General features: G+C 34.2%; 2 protein-coding genes across 4 annotated transcripts; one reads left to right on the top strand and one right to left on the bottom strand.

The window, feature by feature from the left end:
• Positions 1-3,545: 3,545 nt before the first annotated feature.
• Positions 3,546-7,430, top strand: LOC122302599 (peptide deformylase 1B, chloroplastic). Of its 3 annotated transcripts, XR_006240488.1 has the most exons (7): positions 3,546-3,841; positions 3,979-4,117; positions 4,867-5,059; positions 5,579-5,689; positions 6,493-6,555; positions 6,961-7,123; positions 7,227-7,430. XR_006240488.1 is itself a non-coding variant. In XM_043113925.1 (6 exons), exons 1-5 carry the CDS (start codon positions 3,640-3,642, stop codon positions 6,515-6,517), a joined length of 654 nt encoding a protein of 217 aa, XP_042969859.1. In that variant the 5' UTR covers positions 3,546-3,639; the 3' UTR covers positions 6,518-6,555; positions 6,961-7,430. The 3 variants fall into 3 exon arrangements, 2 of the variants coding, with proteins under 2 accessions (XP_042969859.1, XP_042969858.1); XM_043113925.1 differs by having other exon boundaries at positions 5,579-5,673; positions 6,961-7,430; XM_043113924.1 differs by having other exon boundaries at positions 3,547-3,841; positions 6,961-7,430.
• A 3,454-nt stretch (positions 7,431-10,884) lies between these two features.
• On the bottom strand, positions 10,885-13,919 carry LOC122303739 (polygalacturonase At1g48100). The gene is made up of 7 exons (XM_043115670.1): positions 13,590-13,919; positions 13,323-13,454; positions 12,829-12,975; positions 12,661-12,687; positions 12,339-12,546; positions 11,679-11,869; positions 10,885-11,508 (listed from the first exon to the last, which is right to left on the bottom strand). The coding sequence occupies exons 1-7, from the start codon at positions 13,827-13,829 to the stop codon at positions 11,119-11,121; spliced, it is 1,335 nt and encodes a 444-aa protein (XP_042971604.1). The 5' UTR covers positions 13,830-13,919; the 3' UTR covers positions 10,885-11,118.
• Between the last annotated feature and the right edge of the window lie 1,145 nt (positions 13,920-15,064).

A 15,064-nucleotide genomic window follows, 5' to 3' on the forward strand; every position in this document is an offset into this window, starting at 1 on the left:
TATGCTCAAAAGATTATGTTTTAAACTTTCAACAAGTAGAACATCTTCAATTATGAGAGAAGATTCATTACCAATTTTACCTATTCCCACGATCTTCCCTTTTGAGTTGTCTCCAAATGTCACGTGTCCTTCTTCTTTAGATCTAAGATCAAAGAATTTAGTCTTGTCTCCCGTCATGTGTCTTGAACATCCACTATCTAAAAACTACTTATTTTTGCTTGTGGATGACTTCATGCATACCTATAAAAACAATTAAAATGATTTTTCTTGGTACCCAAGTTCTTTGGGTCCTTTATTTATTAGTATTAGAAGAAACAAGATTTTTAGGTACTCATATGGCCCTAATAGTCATTGTATGATTTCTTCTAATAAGACAAGTATGATAATTATGACCATTTCTATTACAAAAATTACAAATAGCATGTGACATATATGAAAAACTTGAATGATTATAATAATATCCTTTTTTGACAAAATTATTTTTATGAAAAGAATTTTGAATATTAGTCTTTGAGGTAGAATGATTATCAAAGAAATTTTTATAAGGTTTGTATTTTTGTTTTGGCATATATCCCAAACCTGCCTTGTCAAAAACACATCTTTGACTACCAAGAAGTTTTTCAAAATTTCTTTTTCCATTCATAAAGTTTTCAACAATATTTTCTAAATCGGTTTTCTTCTTATTCAATTCAAGATTTTCATCTTTCAAAATGATACTTTTTTTTCTTAAAATTTCAATTTCGTTTGTTAAAGAAAAATTTTTCTTTTTCAAAGCAGTATACTTGATACCCAATTTTTCAAATTTCTCATAAATCTCTTCTAAAACATTTTGCAATTCTTCATATGAAGGATTTTCAATATTATCAAGATTTGTTACCTCAATGTCATCTTTAGCCATAAGACAAAGATTTGCTGATTCTTCATTGCTTACTTCACAATCTGAGCTACTTGAATCATCATCCCATGTAGCTTTCATTGCTTTCTTGCCCTTGTTTCGATCTTTCTTTAGCAGAGGACAATCTGGCTTGATATGACCAAGTTTATTGCATTTATAACAAATTAAAGTGTCGTTTTTACCTGAATCTTTTTTGGAAAACTTTTTGAAAGATTTGCTCGGAGGAGTTCTATTTTTCTTCAAGAACCTCTGAATTCTTCTTGTTATCATCGCAACTTCTTCATCTTTATCGTCATTTTCCTCATCTTCATCACTTTCACTTTCATGAGGAACAACTTTAAGTGCTAAGCTCTTCTTTGGCTTTCCTTCTTCTTCTCCTCTTTTCAATGTGTACTCATGGGTGATAAGTGACCTGATGAGTTCATTGACTTCGAGTTTCTTGAGGTCTCTAGCTTCAAGAATCGCTGTAACTTTTGATTCCCAACGTTTTGGTAAAGAGTTGAGAATTTTTCTTACTATCTCCACCTTGGAATAAACTTTGCCAAGAGCTGTCAAGCTGTTTATGATGTTAGTAAAACGAGTGTACATACTAGAAATAGATTCATCATCATTCATCTTAAACATTTCATATTCATGAGTAAGAATATAAATTTTTGATTCCTTTACTTGCGAAGTTCTTTCATAAGTTACTTCCAAGTTATCCCAAATTTCCTTTGCCGTAGCGCAATTCATTATTCTATTAAACTCATTTCCATTAAGAGCATTATATAATAAATTCATAGCAGTTAAATTTAAAGTATAAAGTTTATCGTCTTCACGATCAAACTCTTCTTCTTCCTTTTTGACCTTTACTCCATCAACCACTTTTGTTGGAATATAAGGTCCATTTACAATACATTTCCAGATTTCTCTACCTTGAGTTTGAAGAAATATTCTCATTCTAACTTTCCAGAATGAGTAATTATCTCCACAAAAGAGTGGAGGCCGACTGCTAGATTGACCTTCACCAAATGAAGCTGCAATGTTAGCCATAAGATCTTAACTCAAAAGATAGTTAATCTTATAATAGAGTTCTTAGCTCTGATACCAATTGTTGCCCAGATGACTAATACAAGAGGGAGGGTGAATTGAGTTGTATTAAAAAAAATAATAATTATAAATCAAATATCTAATATAAAATATAAACAAAATATGAAATAACAATAAATATAAAGAGTAAGGGTAAGAGAGAAGCAAACTCAGTATGTTAACGAGGTTCGGCCCCACTGCCTACGTCCTCGCCTCAAGCTACCCCTTGAGGATTCCCAAATTCACTATTCAACCTCCTTCAGGTGGAGATAGAAACCTATTACACCTTTGAACAATACCGCTACAAAGGATCCGTGTAGAACACCCTCTACACTTGCAATCACCTTACACGTGGTGATTCAACTATTCCCCGTGTAGAATACTTTCTACACACACAAGGGTTATACACACTCTTTTTCTGATACAAGAGCTGATAGTGGGTAGGTTATCAGAAAACACTCATCAATGAGTGAAATAAGAACAATACAGCGCAAACTATATCTCTCAAAATGAACAAGGAATAAGGCTCAATGCTTAGAGAAGAGAGAATGAAAGCTTTGAATGAATGTTGTATGCTCTTGGTGTTGTGAATGTGAAGCTCTCAAATGATCTATTTATAGGCATATGAGACTTCATATTCAAATTTAAAAAGATTCACATGTCAAAGACAACATCATTCACTTTTTTAAAAAATTCAAATAAAAGGTTCTTCTTTTTCAATTGTCAAAGACAACATCATTCATTTTTTCAAAAAATTCAAATAAAAGGTTCTTCTTTTTCATTTGTCAAAGACAACATCATTCACTTTTTCAAAAAAATCAAACCTAATCTTTTACTTTTGGCATATGACAAAATGAGCACACTTTCATTTTCAAAAAATTCAAACCTAATCTTTTACTTTTTGTATAAGTCTAAAAAAGCATCAATCACTTTTGAAAATATTCAAATAAAACATGCACATGTGAAAGATGACAATTAATCATCTTTAATATTTTCAAAGTTCAACCCTTTAGTCAAGGCATGCACATGCAAAAGATGACAATCAATCATCTTTCAAAATTTTCAAATTTAATTTTCAAAAATATTCATGCACATATGGAAAATGTATTTTAATGCTTTATGATAAAATATTAATTTTGAGCATTAATCCTAATTTCGAATTTTGAAGAAATTTACAACATTACTCTATAATTTTAATGTGAACTTGTTCCCTTCTTGCTCATGCTTGTTTCCTTGATGTGCTTGACTCCATTGTGTAGACAACTTGAGCTTGAGACTTCTTTATTCTTTGAATTCATTTGTTATCATTAAAATCTATGTGTAGATTTATAATCACATGAAACTTGAAACATTGAGTTCAACAAATATATATATTTTTTTAATTATCTTATAACTTTATATAAAATGAAGAGTAATTTTATTAATTAAAATTTATTTTTAATGAAGTGAATGATTATATTGGTTAATTATAAAATGAGATACAAAAAAGTTAACAAATTTAATTATTCCAATTCTATTATGTAACAGTGTAAAATCATCTCATTTAAATCGATTTGCAAATATAAGATGGACCGGTCCTAAGGTTTTCTCATAAAATTGGGCCTCTTCGGCGCACGCGCAACCTCACAAGTCACAAATTCGACGTTCCAGTAGGTTCAACCCCGCTGTTTCTGGCCATGGCCAGTGCGACGTGGCTCCACACATTTTCTTTATCTTACGCTCTCCGTCCCCCATCCATCCTTCCCGCCATCTTTCACCGGTCCTCTCCATCCGGTCGACTCTTTTCCTATTTGAGCGGATCCTCCTTGCCTCCACTAGGCCCGGTCCACGCGCAAGCCAAGCGAGGCTCTGCAATGAAAGACGAAGACGTAGCTTCTCGTAAGCACACGCTTCAGCACTTCTCTCAACCTTCGCGTACCTTTTTAATCTCTTGAGTTTTGAACTTGGCTCCATATTTTGAGCGAAAAAACTGAGAGCTCTAATTTTGCGATACTCTTGTGTTTTTTTATTTTTAGGCGATAATCTTCGCTTTGAAGCGCCGCTCAAAATAGTGGAATATCCAGACCCTGTACTGAGAGCGAAGAACAAGCGAATCGACTCTTTTGATGATAATTTGAAGAAGCTCGCTGACGAAATGTTCGACGTAATGTACAAGTAAGTCTTCCTCACCCCTTTACTCTCATTACGTGTTATTTTAGTTATTTGTACTGTTTGGAGGCTTAGCGTGAGATGGAATCCAACCTGGACTAATGATGATAAGAGTGAGTTGTTATGATATTATTGATCCAAATACGTTCCTTAAGCTTTTGAATTTAACTCTTCTTTGGGAGTTTTGATTGTAGATATGTGTGTGTTACGAACTTTTTCTATAGTAAGAAAATGAGTTACAGAACAATATTTTAAACTCAGAGCTTTGAATTTAACCCTTATTTGGGAGTTTTGATCATAGATGTGTGTGTGTGTGTGAAAGAGAGAGAGAGAGAGGGAGCGGCATCGTTTGGTTACAAAGATGAAATGAGATAGAGGTAAAAGTTGAAAGTTGAATAAAATATTTTTAGAATATAATTTTTTAATATTATTTTTGTTTTAGAATTTGAAATTTTTTAATTGTTTATTATATTGTGTGGGAGTTCGGCAAAGTTGTACTAATTATATGAGATGATAAAAAAATATATATATATATCTATATGAGATGAGATGGTTTGGTTTGTAACCAAACCAGACAGAGAGAACGAGATTTATGCCAGTCTTGCCGTGCAGGTTATGAGTTTCTCTAAACTCATTTACTTATTGTTTTCAAATTGAATGCTTCTATGATTAGATGTTTTAGATTTAGATGCTTATTGAAAATCCTTGCTTTTTACAAGAGTGTGAGCAATAATTGTTGGCTTCCTTTTCTGCAGAACTGATGGTATTGGGCTCTCAGCACCCCAAGTAGGAATTAATGTTCGACTCATGGTGTTTAATCCTGTCGGGGAACGTGGTGAGGGGGAGGAAATTGTTCTTGTAAATCCAAGAGTAAATAAATATTCAAAGAAAGTGGTGCTTTTTAATGAAGGTTGCCTATCCTTCCCAGGGATTTATGCTGATGTCGAGGTATTCGAATAAGCTGAGTTGTTCCTTACATCATCTCCTCCTTGGTTTCTCTTGTATTCCAAATAGTCTTTAGGACATGGCTGCCTTGAGTTTGCAATTTTCTTTAGCGCACATCGATACATTGTTCCCGATTCATTGATGATGCATTCATGATCTTCCCATTAATCTTAACTTTGTTGCCGACTGTGTAAAATATATAAATATCATTGGGCTTTCCTCCATTAAAGCTAAGCTGGACCTTCTGATATTGTTTATGTTTCCTCTCGATGCCTGCTTAAAGTTTCTGTTTTATTTTCTTGAGGTCATCAGTAACTCTTGATCTTGTTGTGAGCTGATCAAAAGATAATATGTTGTTAAGGCTCCTCGTACAAGTTTTTTACACTGCTAAAAAAGTATAAAAAGAAAAATATATGCATCTTATTAATTTTTATCACAAGTATTGTTATCTAATTCTGTATTTGGTCTCCTAAGGCTTGTTTGTGTCCGATGTTACAATTTGCATCATGTTTGTACATGCAGAGACCAGAATCTGTAAAGATTGATGCACAGGACATTAAAGGTGCAAGGTTTTCAGTCAACTTGTCGGGTCTTCCTGCACGGGTTTTCCAGCATGAGTATGACCATTTGCAGGTCCATCTTTCATTCTAATTCAAATTTAGTATCTCTTGTAATACAAATAAAATAAAATAAAATCCTGTCCTTTTTAGTTTGACATAATTAACCATCGGAGAAACTAAAACTTTATGGCCTTGATAATGAACCATCAACATGGAATGTGGATTGTTGGGGTATCTAGAGTAAGTTGGTTTTATAATTTTCCATTCATGACCTACCCCAGAACTTAAAAGAATTGGATTTGCCTATGTTTGAATTTATTCAATTAGAAGTTAGAATGTGGTAAAGTGCAAATTAATGCAAGAGAGAGAGAAAGAAAAAAATAATGTGTGGAAGTGGGAATACTCTTCCCCTTTTTGAGTAATATGAATAAACAATAAGAGGGCATGGAACTATTGATTCAGTCTCATTTCTGAAATTGTAATTCCAATGTTTTTGCCAAAAAAACTTCATACTTTTTAGGCTTTGATCTGTCACAGTGAATATGATAAGAGAAGGAATATTATGGTTCACCTGATCTTGAAGCAGATGCTTAGGTTAAGGCTCTAAAAAATTCAAGGTAATGCAATGTAAAAGAGGAGATGTCCATGCAGAAAAACAGTTTTATCTAGGTTTATGCATATACAAACACATTTCCTTGTATCCCCATTCTTGATGGAGCAATATCGTGTGCTGCATACAGTGACACATGTTCGGCTGAAGCTTCCATTGGATCATTCGTTTATGTTAATGCATTTGAATACTGTTTGATTTTTTTGGTCCTCAGTTTTTTTGTTCACTTGTAAGCCATTCTTCTAAGATAACTGTTGACTTTGTAGGGTGTTCTGTTCTTTGATAGAATGACTGATGAAGTTCTCGAGAGTATTCGGGCAGAGTTACAGGTGAGAAAGCATGCTCCCCTAAAAATTGTAGAACATGATGATACCTGGAACTTTTGTTTTCATTGGGAAGTCTATTTATTGATAAAAGCAAACAAACAATGAGCAATGGCTACTGCTAGTTGTAAATTTTTCATCCCAATCTCGGATACTATCCTTCTGTTTAGACAAAAACAATATATTTATGGATCTCAAGCCCCCTGGGCATTATCAGCCATTCTTTATGGTGATTAATTTTATAAGGAAAAAAACCAGAAGGCTTTTTTATTTTTTGAGCGCATGCTCATTTAACAGAATGGTGTCCCACATAGGTGTCTATCTTGTATACTTCATTTGTACTTTGGTTGTGTCTTTACAATTTAATGAAATTTGATTTCTTATGCTAATTTGTTCATGTGGTCATGACAGGCACTAGAAAAGAAGTATGAGGGTAGGACAGGATTGGCAAGCCCTGAAAGAATTGAAACCTACAAAAGGAAGAAGGTTGCTGCTGGTTTTGGAAAATCATGAACATGCTGGGTTCCTTAGACACATCAGGCTTCCGTAGTTACAATGGAAAACTGAGAATTTGGTTTTTTTTTTCCTTCTGTTTTAATTCATTTTATTGTTATTTTGCTTGTTTGTCATTTAGGATAGCTGTGTATTAGTCGTGATGCTGGATGAATTATACACAGGAACTTGCTGAGTAGAGGGAAATATCAAATACATGAAACCATAGAAGGAAGAAATGGCTGATTCGATGTACATAGTTTAGAACTTCAGCATGTGGATCAACTTCAGTATTTCAGTTTCTATTGGCTTATTTGATAATAAGCATTTTTAATTGTCACTGTAAGTCATCTTTGGAGTTAATAAAGTTGAGTTTTTTTCCCTCTAAATCCTTTTTCACCTCAGAGGCTTTAAGAAATTTACGTTCAAGATTTTAGTCAAAAGGAAAGGAAGAAAAGAGGAGGGGAAAAAAAAGGCAAAATAGAAGTTGATGTGTTTACTTTCTCCCTTGTCAATGTTCATGCACTCCTTGGAGAATATCATATGGAAAATATCTTTCCAAATCCAGCTTATAAGATGCACCTGAGCAATGTTTAACAAATGGAAAAATTGTATTGAAGAGTCTAGAAACCAGAATCAAGAAAATAGCAATGTTCTGCACTTTGAAATGTAAAACATTTTTATTCCTAGGAAACAAAAACCAAGGAGAACAAGGTTAAACCTGAACAATCTTACTGGTTGTCATTCAAGCATAAACGGGAGGTGCAGTTCTAGTTCTTACCAGTCCATATACTTTCAAACATAAAGGTTCACACAAGTCATAGTTATCATGGAGGGGTGTGAGCACTATGTTAGCGAGAGATAAACCAGTGCAGTGCAGGCTGTCGCTGCATGCAAAATGTACAGGCTTGTTTGCTCGAATATGCTCCCCGTATGTTATTAATATAGTTAATAATATAGTTAATGCCTGTCACTACCACAGCTGATGTTTTGTTCTGGCCTTTGCTGTTGGCATTAGTACTGTAGAATTGGTTGATTATGAGTGGATCATCAACTTCAGAAACTTGAATGTATGAGATCATGATTCCTACTGAACCTGAGCCTTCCCTGCAGTGGGAAACTATGAGAACATATCTGGTAGGGGCCCTAAGTTGGAGTTGTAAATTAAACAAATGCTGTTGTTTATTCTGAATTTTGCTGTCCCCAATCACATCAACTAATGTGTTGCATCTCAAGTAACTGTGGTTGACTTATAAAGCGACTTAGAATATTTCATATTAATTTATGTGAAGAAAAACGATAAAATTCAAAAAGTAGCATTGCTTATAAGTAAATGGTTGTGTAATTATACAAAGAGTTTCATATTTGATTTTGAATCAGACTGACATTTGAAACACAAGCTCTGGTGTTATCCATTCCCAGCGAGTTGAATCGTTGATGCTGCTCCCATGCCCAGATACACAACTGACGTTATGCATGTATATGTTGCAGCATCCAGTTTGTACGGATAAACAAGATCTCCTGCATGATGCGGTTCGCATCGCATACAGATAAATAGACATTCATGACTTCTTGGGGCTCCTATGTTCCCGAGTCCTCCAAAGATATATGTTTCAAATTTTAGGATTTTCTTATTTCTTCAACAATTCAATTGCTATTTCAAGTCTCTTACCTATGACTGTTTATATGATTTAGAGAGAGAAGATACCATGAAAAACAAAGGAAAAGGAACAAGAGGTCAAAACAAAAGTGTTCGTTACGAGGTTTTGGGTCCAAGATTATTTTGGATGTGACCTTACTGCAAATGGAGATTTTGGTTGAACTTGAACCCTATAGTTATAGGTATATGATTTATCTCTCGCTCGACCGTTACTGTCTTTGGCCCCATTTGTAACTTAAATTTTAAACTTAATCTAACATTTAAATACTGTATTATTTGGTTACAAAGAATTTTCATCTCAAACACAAAATTTTCATCTCATTAATACAACTTTTTCAAATCTCCATACAAAATATAATAAACAATTTAACTTTTTTCTTACTTTTTCAAATCCCAAAACAATAATAATAATAACATATAATATTTTAATATTTAATTTTAAAACTCAAAATTCTCATATAAGAAATCTCAAATAATTAAACTCATATCAACTTAACACCTCTTTACACGTAGGATACATAACATTTTTTAATTTAACATATTTTTACACTTGAGACTCACATATTTTTTAACTTTTTATAAATATATCTAAACTCATTTTAGGTATACTCTACAAAACTTATTCAACCATCTTAACTCACTACTATTCATAAACAACTCAATTTATTTTAACATCCAAACGAGACCTTAACATTTTGCATCTGGGCTCTAGACCTGCAAGTGAGAAATTACTGACTGTGTTCCTCATCTTCGAATTTACCAAGTGTACGTTCAATATCTTTATAATTTGTTCTTGCTCGTATTTTCTAATTAATTAAATCATGGGGACCTCGCTACCAAGCTTATAATCTGCTGACTCTGTCAGGAGAGCAATTTTGAGCATGGCCCAACTGATTTAATTTATTGAGTTGAATTTCCGAGCATGATTATTTGTGGCGTCAATTTTGGCCCATACTAGAACATCTCACTACGATCATGTTCAAGTTGTGGCACGTTGGTTAACGAACGATCAAGAACAAGTCTTTGACTAGGGACGCTGTATGAAATTAACATTTATATGAGATTTTCCATTTTATAGTTCAGCCCATAAGAATCATCGATCCTCTAAATATTATAATACTGACAATATTTCATATAAGAGCATATATACAAACAATGCCGTCACTGTTTATTTGCACTCGTTGATTTCGGAGATCGAGACAATCAATAAAATTCTAAAACACTAACCCACAGACATTCTCCCAATGATTTCTATCGATTTTGATTTTTTTTTTTCACTTAATTGTTAAAGAAGTGTTTCAATTTTTTTTTAATTTTTAAAAAATTAATTAAAGTAATTAAAAAAATATTTTTAAAAAAATCACACAAAATTAAAATGTACAAAATGTACTTAATTATCGGTTGGCAGTCTCGCTGGCCCTAACACTGCCATAAAACTTTGTGAGGGAGGAACGGTGCTGCTGGGGCCACTAATATTGGGTCCTCGAGTGCAAAATATATTTGATTATTCGTGTCTTTTTTAAGCATTTGTTTAAATCACTTTAAATATTTAAAAAAATCATAAACTCATTTAAAAATATTTTTAATAATTAAATAAAAAACTTAAAAAAGATACGTGATCAGTTTTATTGGGATGCATCTCGGTGGATGATGCATCATTTTCTTGGAGGAAAAAGGTCAAATCCTCCACATTGATACATTAGAAAAAAAGTTTTATTACGAAGAAGTAAAATTGTGTATTAATTTATATATTAATATTAATTTTTTTATATTTAAAATTTAAATTAGTAGTGTTTTTAATAAAATTTACTTTTTAATCAATCACATAAGTCTCATTCGATTACACAGATGAAATAAGATGTTTTAAATAGTAATAAATAAAATATTATTATAATATAATTTTTTAATATTAATTTTGTATTGAAATTTTAAAAAGTTAAATTATTTATTATATTTTGTATGAAGATTTGAAAAAGTTGTAATGATAAATTGAGATAAAATGAGATGAGATGTTTTGAATTTTAGTAATCAATCGAGGCATAAAATAGTACACATATTAGTGTATTGCAACTAGATTTTTTCTTAAAAAAAAAAAAAAAAACACGTGCAGTCATAGTCATTCAGTTCTTAATTATGTGATTTTGCACTCGATCTAATCATTCAAGAAATAATTGGTAATCAAGGACAATAATAACTTAGTAGCATATATTCTCATTCATATTGCGCTGAAACTATTACTTGCAGCTTGCTTAATTGGGCGGAGTGGACCACACTGCACGTCCCATCCCTCTGCAGTGGCCTATCCCCTTTAATTTGATGATTTGGGAGAAAATTAAAAAGAAAAAATAAAGTCTAATATTATCTCTAGAGAAGATAATATTACATCGTCTGTCCTTATAATAATAATCAAGCTAATCTCAGCAGGAATCAGGGTTAGACTGAACCCTGCTTCTCGATGGCTTGCCTGACCGCAAACAGTGAATTGGAGGAACAGTTGTAGTTTTTAGCTCTCCAAATGTTTCCCAGCAGAAAGGTTCAGAAAAACCGCTTCCTTGGGCAGCTTCGAGATCAATGGTAGTGAGAGAGACTCCAGTGCAAGGCACGCTGTCACTGCATGCAAAATGCACGGGTTTTACGGTGAAGGTTCCTCGAATATTTACGTAGTTAATCCCCGATACTGCCACAGCCGATGTCTCGTTCTTGCATTTGCTCTTATCACAGTAAAATTGGTCAATCATTATAGGAGTTTTGACTTCAGAAACTTGAATGTTGGAGAACATGATTCCTTGTACTGAGCCCGATCCTCCCTGCGATTTCATTATTGGCAAAAGTATAAGGACTTTTAGCCTAGTGCTACGTACTTACCAGAGTTTAAGAATTTTAGCTTTTGCAATATTATTGGATCGAAAAGGGTGTTTAACCCAATATCAAGCTAGACATGATGCAGCACAATATTATATATAATACTATATTATACCTGCCAAGTCTTTATTCGAACCCCGGTCAACGTATTATGCATTTGGACGTCTCGAACAGTGACATTTGACACACAAGCTTTAGTATTGTCCTTTCCAAGCCCTCCAAGGCTGATTCCATGTCCAGGTCCACAATTGACATTGTGTATGTATACATTTGAGGATCCAGTTTGGATGGACACACAGTCATCTCCTGGAATAGAATATGATCGATCATTAACAAGTCTAGCTTTTACAGCCTCAAATAACATATACGATCGAGTTTCTCGTTTTTGTAAAACTGATCTCATCATCACGATAACACCATGGTCATGGCCGGCCTTAATAGTATATAATATGTCCGACTCAAAGACATAATTATATATCATACCCAAGTCTGATACGTACCGTACAGCTTTGACATATTGCTCTAATAATTAATTAATTACTTTATATGAATTCAAGCTCTCTCTCTCTCTCTCTCTCTCTCTCTCTCTCTAGCGTTTAATCTAGTGTTTGAATAATGCAGAACTTTCTTTTAATTTGTTTCTAACTGAGCCTTGTTGTCCGGGCCCGATCAGCTAGTGTAGAGCCAGCAGCTGCGCATTTATAGTGTCCACGACATTGAGAAAAGATAAAACTTAGTATCCTAGCTAGCTAGCTACATGGATTTTTGGAATTACCACATGCAAGACTGGTGCTGTAAATGACCACATCTTGGGTGTTTTGCAGGTGGATTCCATCTGTATTGGGACTGTCACCCGGCGATGACACATTTATGTCGTAAACCTGAACGGTCGTGCAGCTATCGAATTTGAGGTGGGTCTGAGGACTGTTTTGAATTGTTATGCCGGTGACCGTAACTCCGGTGCTTCCATAAAACCTCAGGGCCTGCATATATACCAAAATACCAAAACAAATTATAAAGATTCATCATTTCATGAGAACTCATTGTCATATTTAAGAAAAATGAGGGACCTATTCATATAGTACAAGATGAATTACCGTGGGCTTGGTGCTTGGCATTTTCCCCTACGCAAGATTTGAATGCATGGAAAGCAGAATATTAGAATTTAGAAGTGGCAATTTCATATTACTTCTTATAACTTGGAAAAAGCCAATGGCCTTAATCGTTTGACTTGACATAAAGTTGCGAGCGATCGACTTACGTACCGAGTCATCCCACCAGACTGAACCTTGTCCGTCAATGATACCTTTACCTTTGATGGTAATCCCTTTCAGCTTTGTAAATTCTAGCCATTGTAGTAGACCTGATCCCCAAGGTTTAGAGCTTGTAGGTGCTATGATTTTTCCATCCAACTGCATGATAAATATTTTAATATATTTGATAAATCAGCCTAGCTGGCACACGTACGAACTGAACGTGTCAACAAATGTTTGCGCATATTTTCGGTGCTACAACCTTCGGCATGTTTTTCATGTAGAGGCTGCTAATTAAAGTAACTCTCTAGGTGATTTTCTGTCTTTTTAATTATTAATATTTAATTAATTATTATGTGCACTGACTTTTGGTTGCGACCTTTGGGCTTTGAAGGCAACTGCATATATGGGATCAGTGCTGTTTATATTATTTGTTGAAGTGTAATTAGAAGAGTCATACGATCCAGATATCTCATGTGAAATGATGATAATATGTAATATTTCACCTGAAAGACAATGTTTGATTGACAAGTAGCTCCAGAAAAAGTGATTGGTGCAACGAGGAAAACAGACCCAGATGGAACAACCACTGTTGATGCCTCCACCTTGCAAGCTGCTGCCCACGCTGCTCCAAATGCCTGCCTCAGTACAGTAATATAAGAAATAATTAGCATTAATATATATGTTATTATTATTGTTAATATATATTGAACCATGACGTACGCAAAATGAGAAAGCGAATTAAGTTATTAATTATTATAAGATAAGGTCACCTTTGTGTCATCGACACGTCCATCGCCTTTGGCACCATAGTCTAAGACATTGAAGATGGCAGAGCTCAAGAGACTACGACCAGCTGGGTGCTGGTTGCGGCCATGACCAAATTTAGTTTTGCTTCGCCTGATCCATTGCTTGCCTTCTCTGGCGCAGCAAGTTTCATAGCTTGAAGACCAGACACAAAAGGCAATAAAAATGATCAATGTAAGGTCTTTCAGACTCAAATTACTAATCATTTTCCAGAGAGAGAGAGAGAGAGAGAGAGATGGCCGGAGAGAGGGATTAGGGGATGCAAATACTTGAATAAAGTTTATATGTTTAATGAAGTACTAGTTTGACAAGTTGGGGCTGTACTTATAGGTAGAATGCTTGTGGCACTATGCACACATGAAGTACTATATACATACACGTACGTACACTGCACACGCGCGATATATATATATAATGTGTGCGCGCGCGCAGTGCAAGAGTTGACAATACAATTTGGAAGCACAATCATTCTTATTTCTCCTATATTCTTTAATTTATTAGCCCACATACACGCCGTTAATACATTATGTCGAAAATATAAATAAATAAACTTGTAAACGGCAAATTACAAGTTAGAACAGTACGTACTCATGATATCATGTGGATTTAATATGGCACTTAAAAAATATAAACATTCTTATGATCAATAATCTAACATCGCGGTGCATGCTCACTGTTGATCTAACATCATGAGGCAGGGGGTGTGGGCACGGGCTGGAGAGGACCCCCGGGGGGGGGGGGGGGGGGGGGGGGGGGGGGGGGGGGGATAAAAGAAAGAAAGAAAGTATCCAGTTGGGAAGAAAAATGGGAAAAAAAGGAGTTTTAATCTTTAAAACTATTTGTAGCGGTTTATCATCGCCGCAAAAGGTAATAGTTCCTATTAAGCCAGTTCGGGGTTTAATTTGGTGGAAATGCGCCGCAAAAAATGGTTTTCCTGCAACATCTTTCTCTTCGAATGTGATCCCGTGAAAAAATGCTGAATTTTTTTCACAACAATTTTCATGTCATAAACTAAGTATTTGCTATGATATTAGATCTTAGAGGGGAAAAAACATAACTCATAATAAAAGACCATAATTCTTATAGTGATGTGTTTGTTTAAAGGTTACTCATTCTAATAATATTGTAGTCTAAGCATGTTTTAATTAGAGAATTTTGATCAAAAGATCTGATGCATTAGTATTTGTATGATTGCTAATTTTCTCACCAGAATGTCTTATCAGCACTGCATTTGATTTTACCCCCCATCAAACATCGCATCATGATCAGGGTGTATGCATGATCGATCTATAATATATTAATATGTATCATTTTCGTAACACATAATCATGTGTACCATCTTGTTGCATTCAAAATATGAGTACATAAAGTAAAAAAAAGTGACCATATATTAGCATGACTAATTGATCTAATTAACGTTGTTGGTTATTTTTCCGAATCA

Source organism: Carya illinoinensis, chromosome 3, assembly GCF_018687715.1.
Source record: "Carya illinoinensis cultivar Pawnee chromosome 3, C.illinoinensisPawnee_v1, whole genome shotgun sequence".
Classification (NCBI taxonomy): Eukaryota; Viridiplantae; Streptophyta; class Magnoliopsida; order Fagales; family Juglandaceae; genus Carya; species Carya illinoinensis.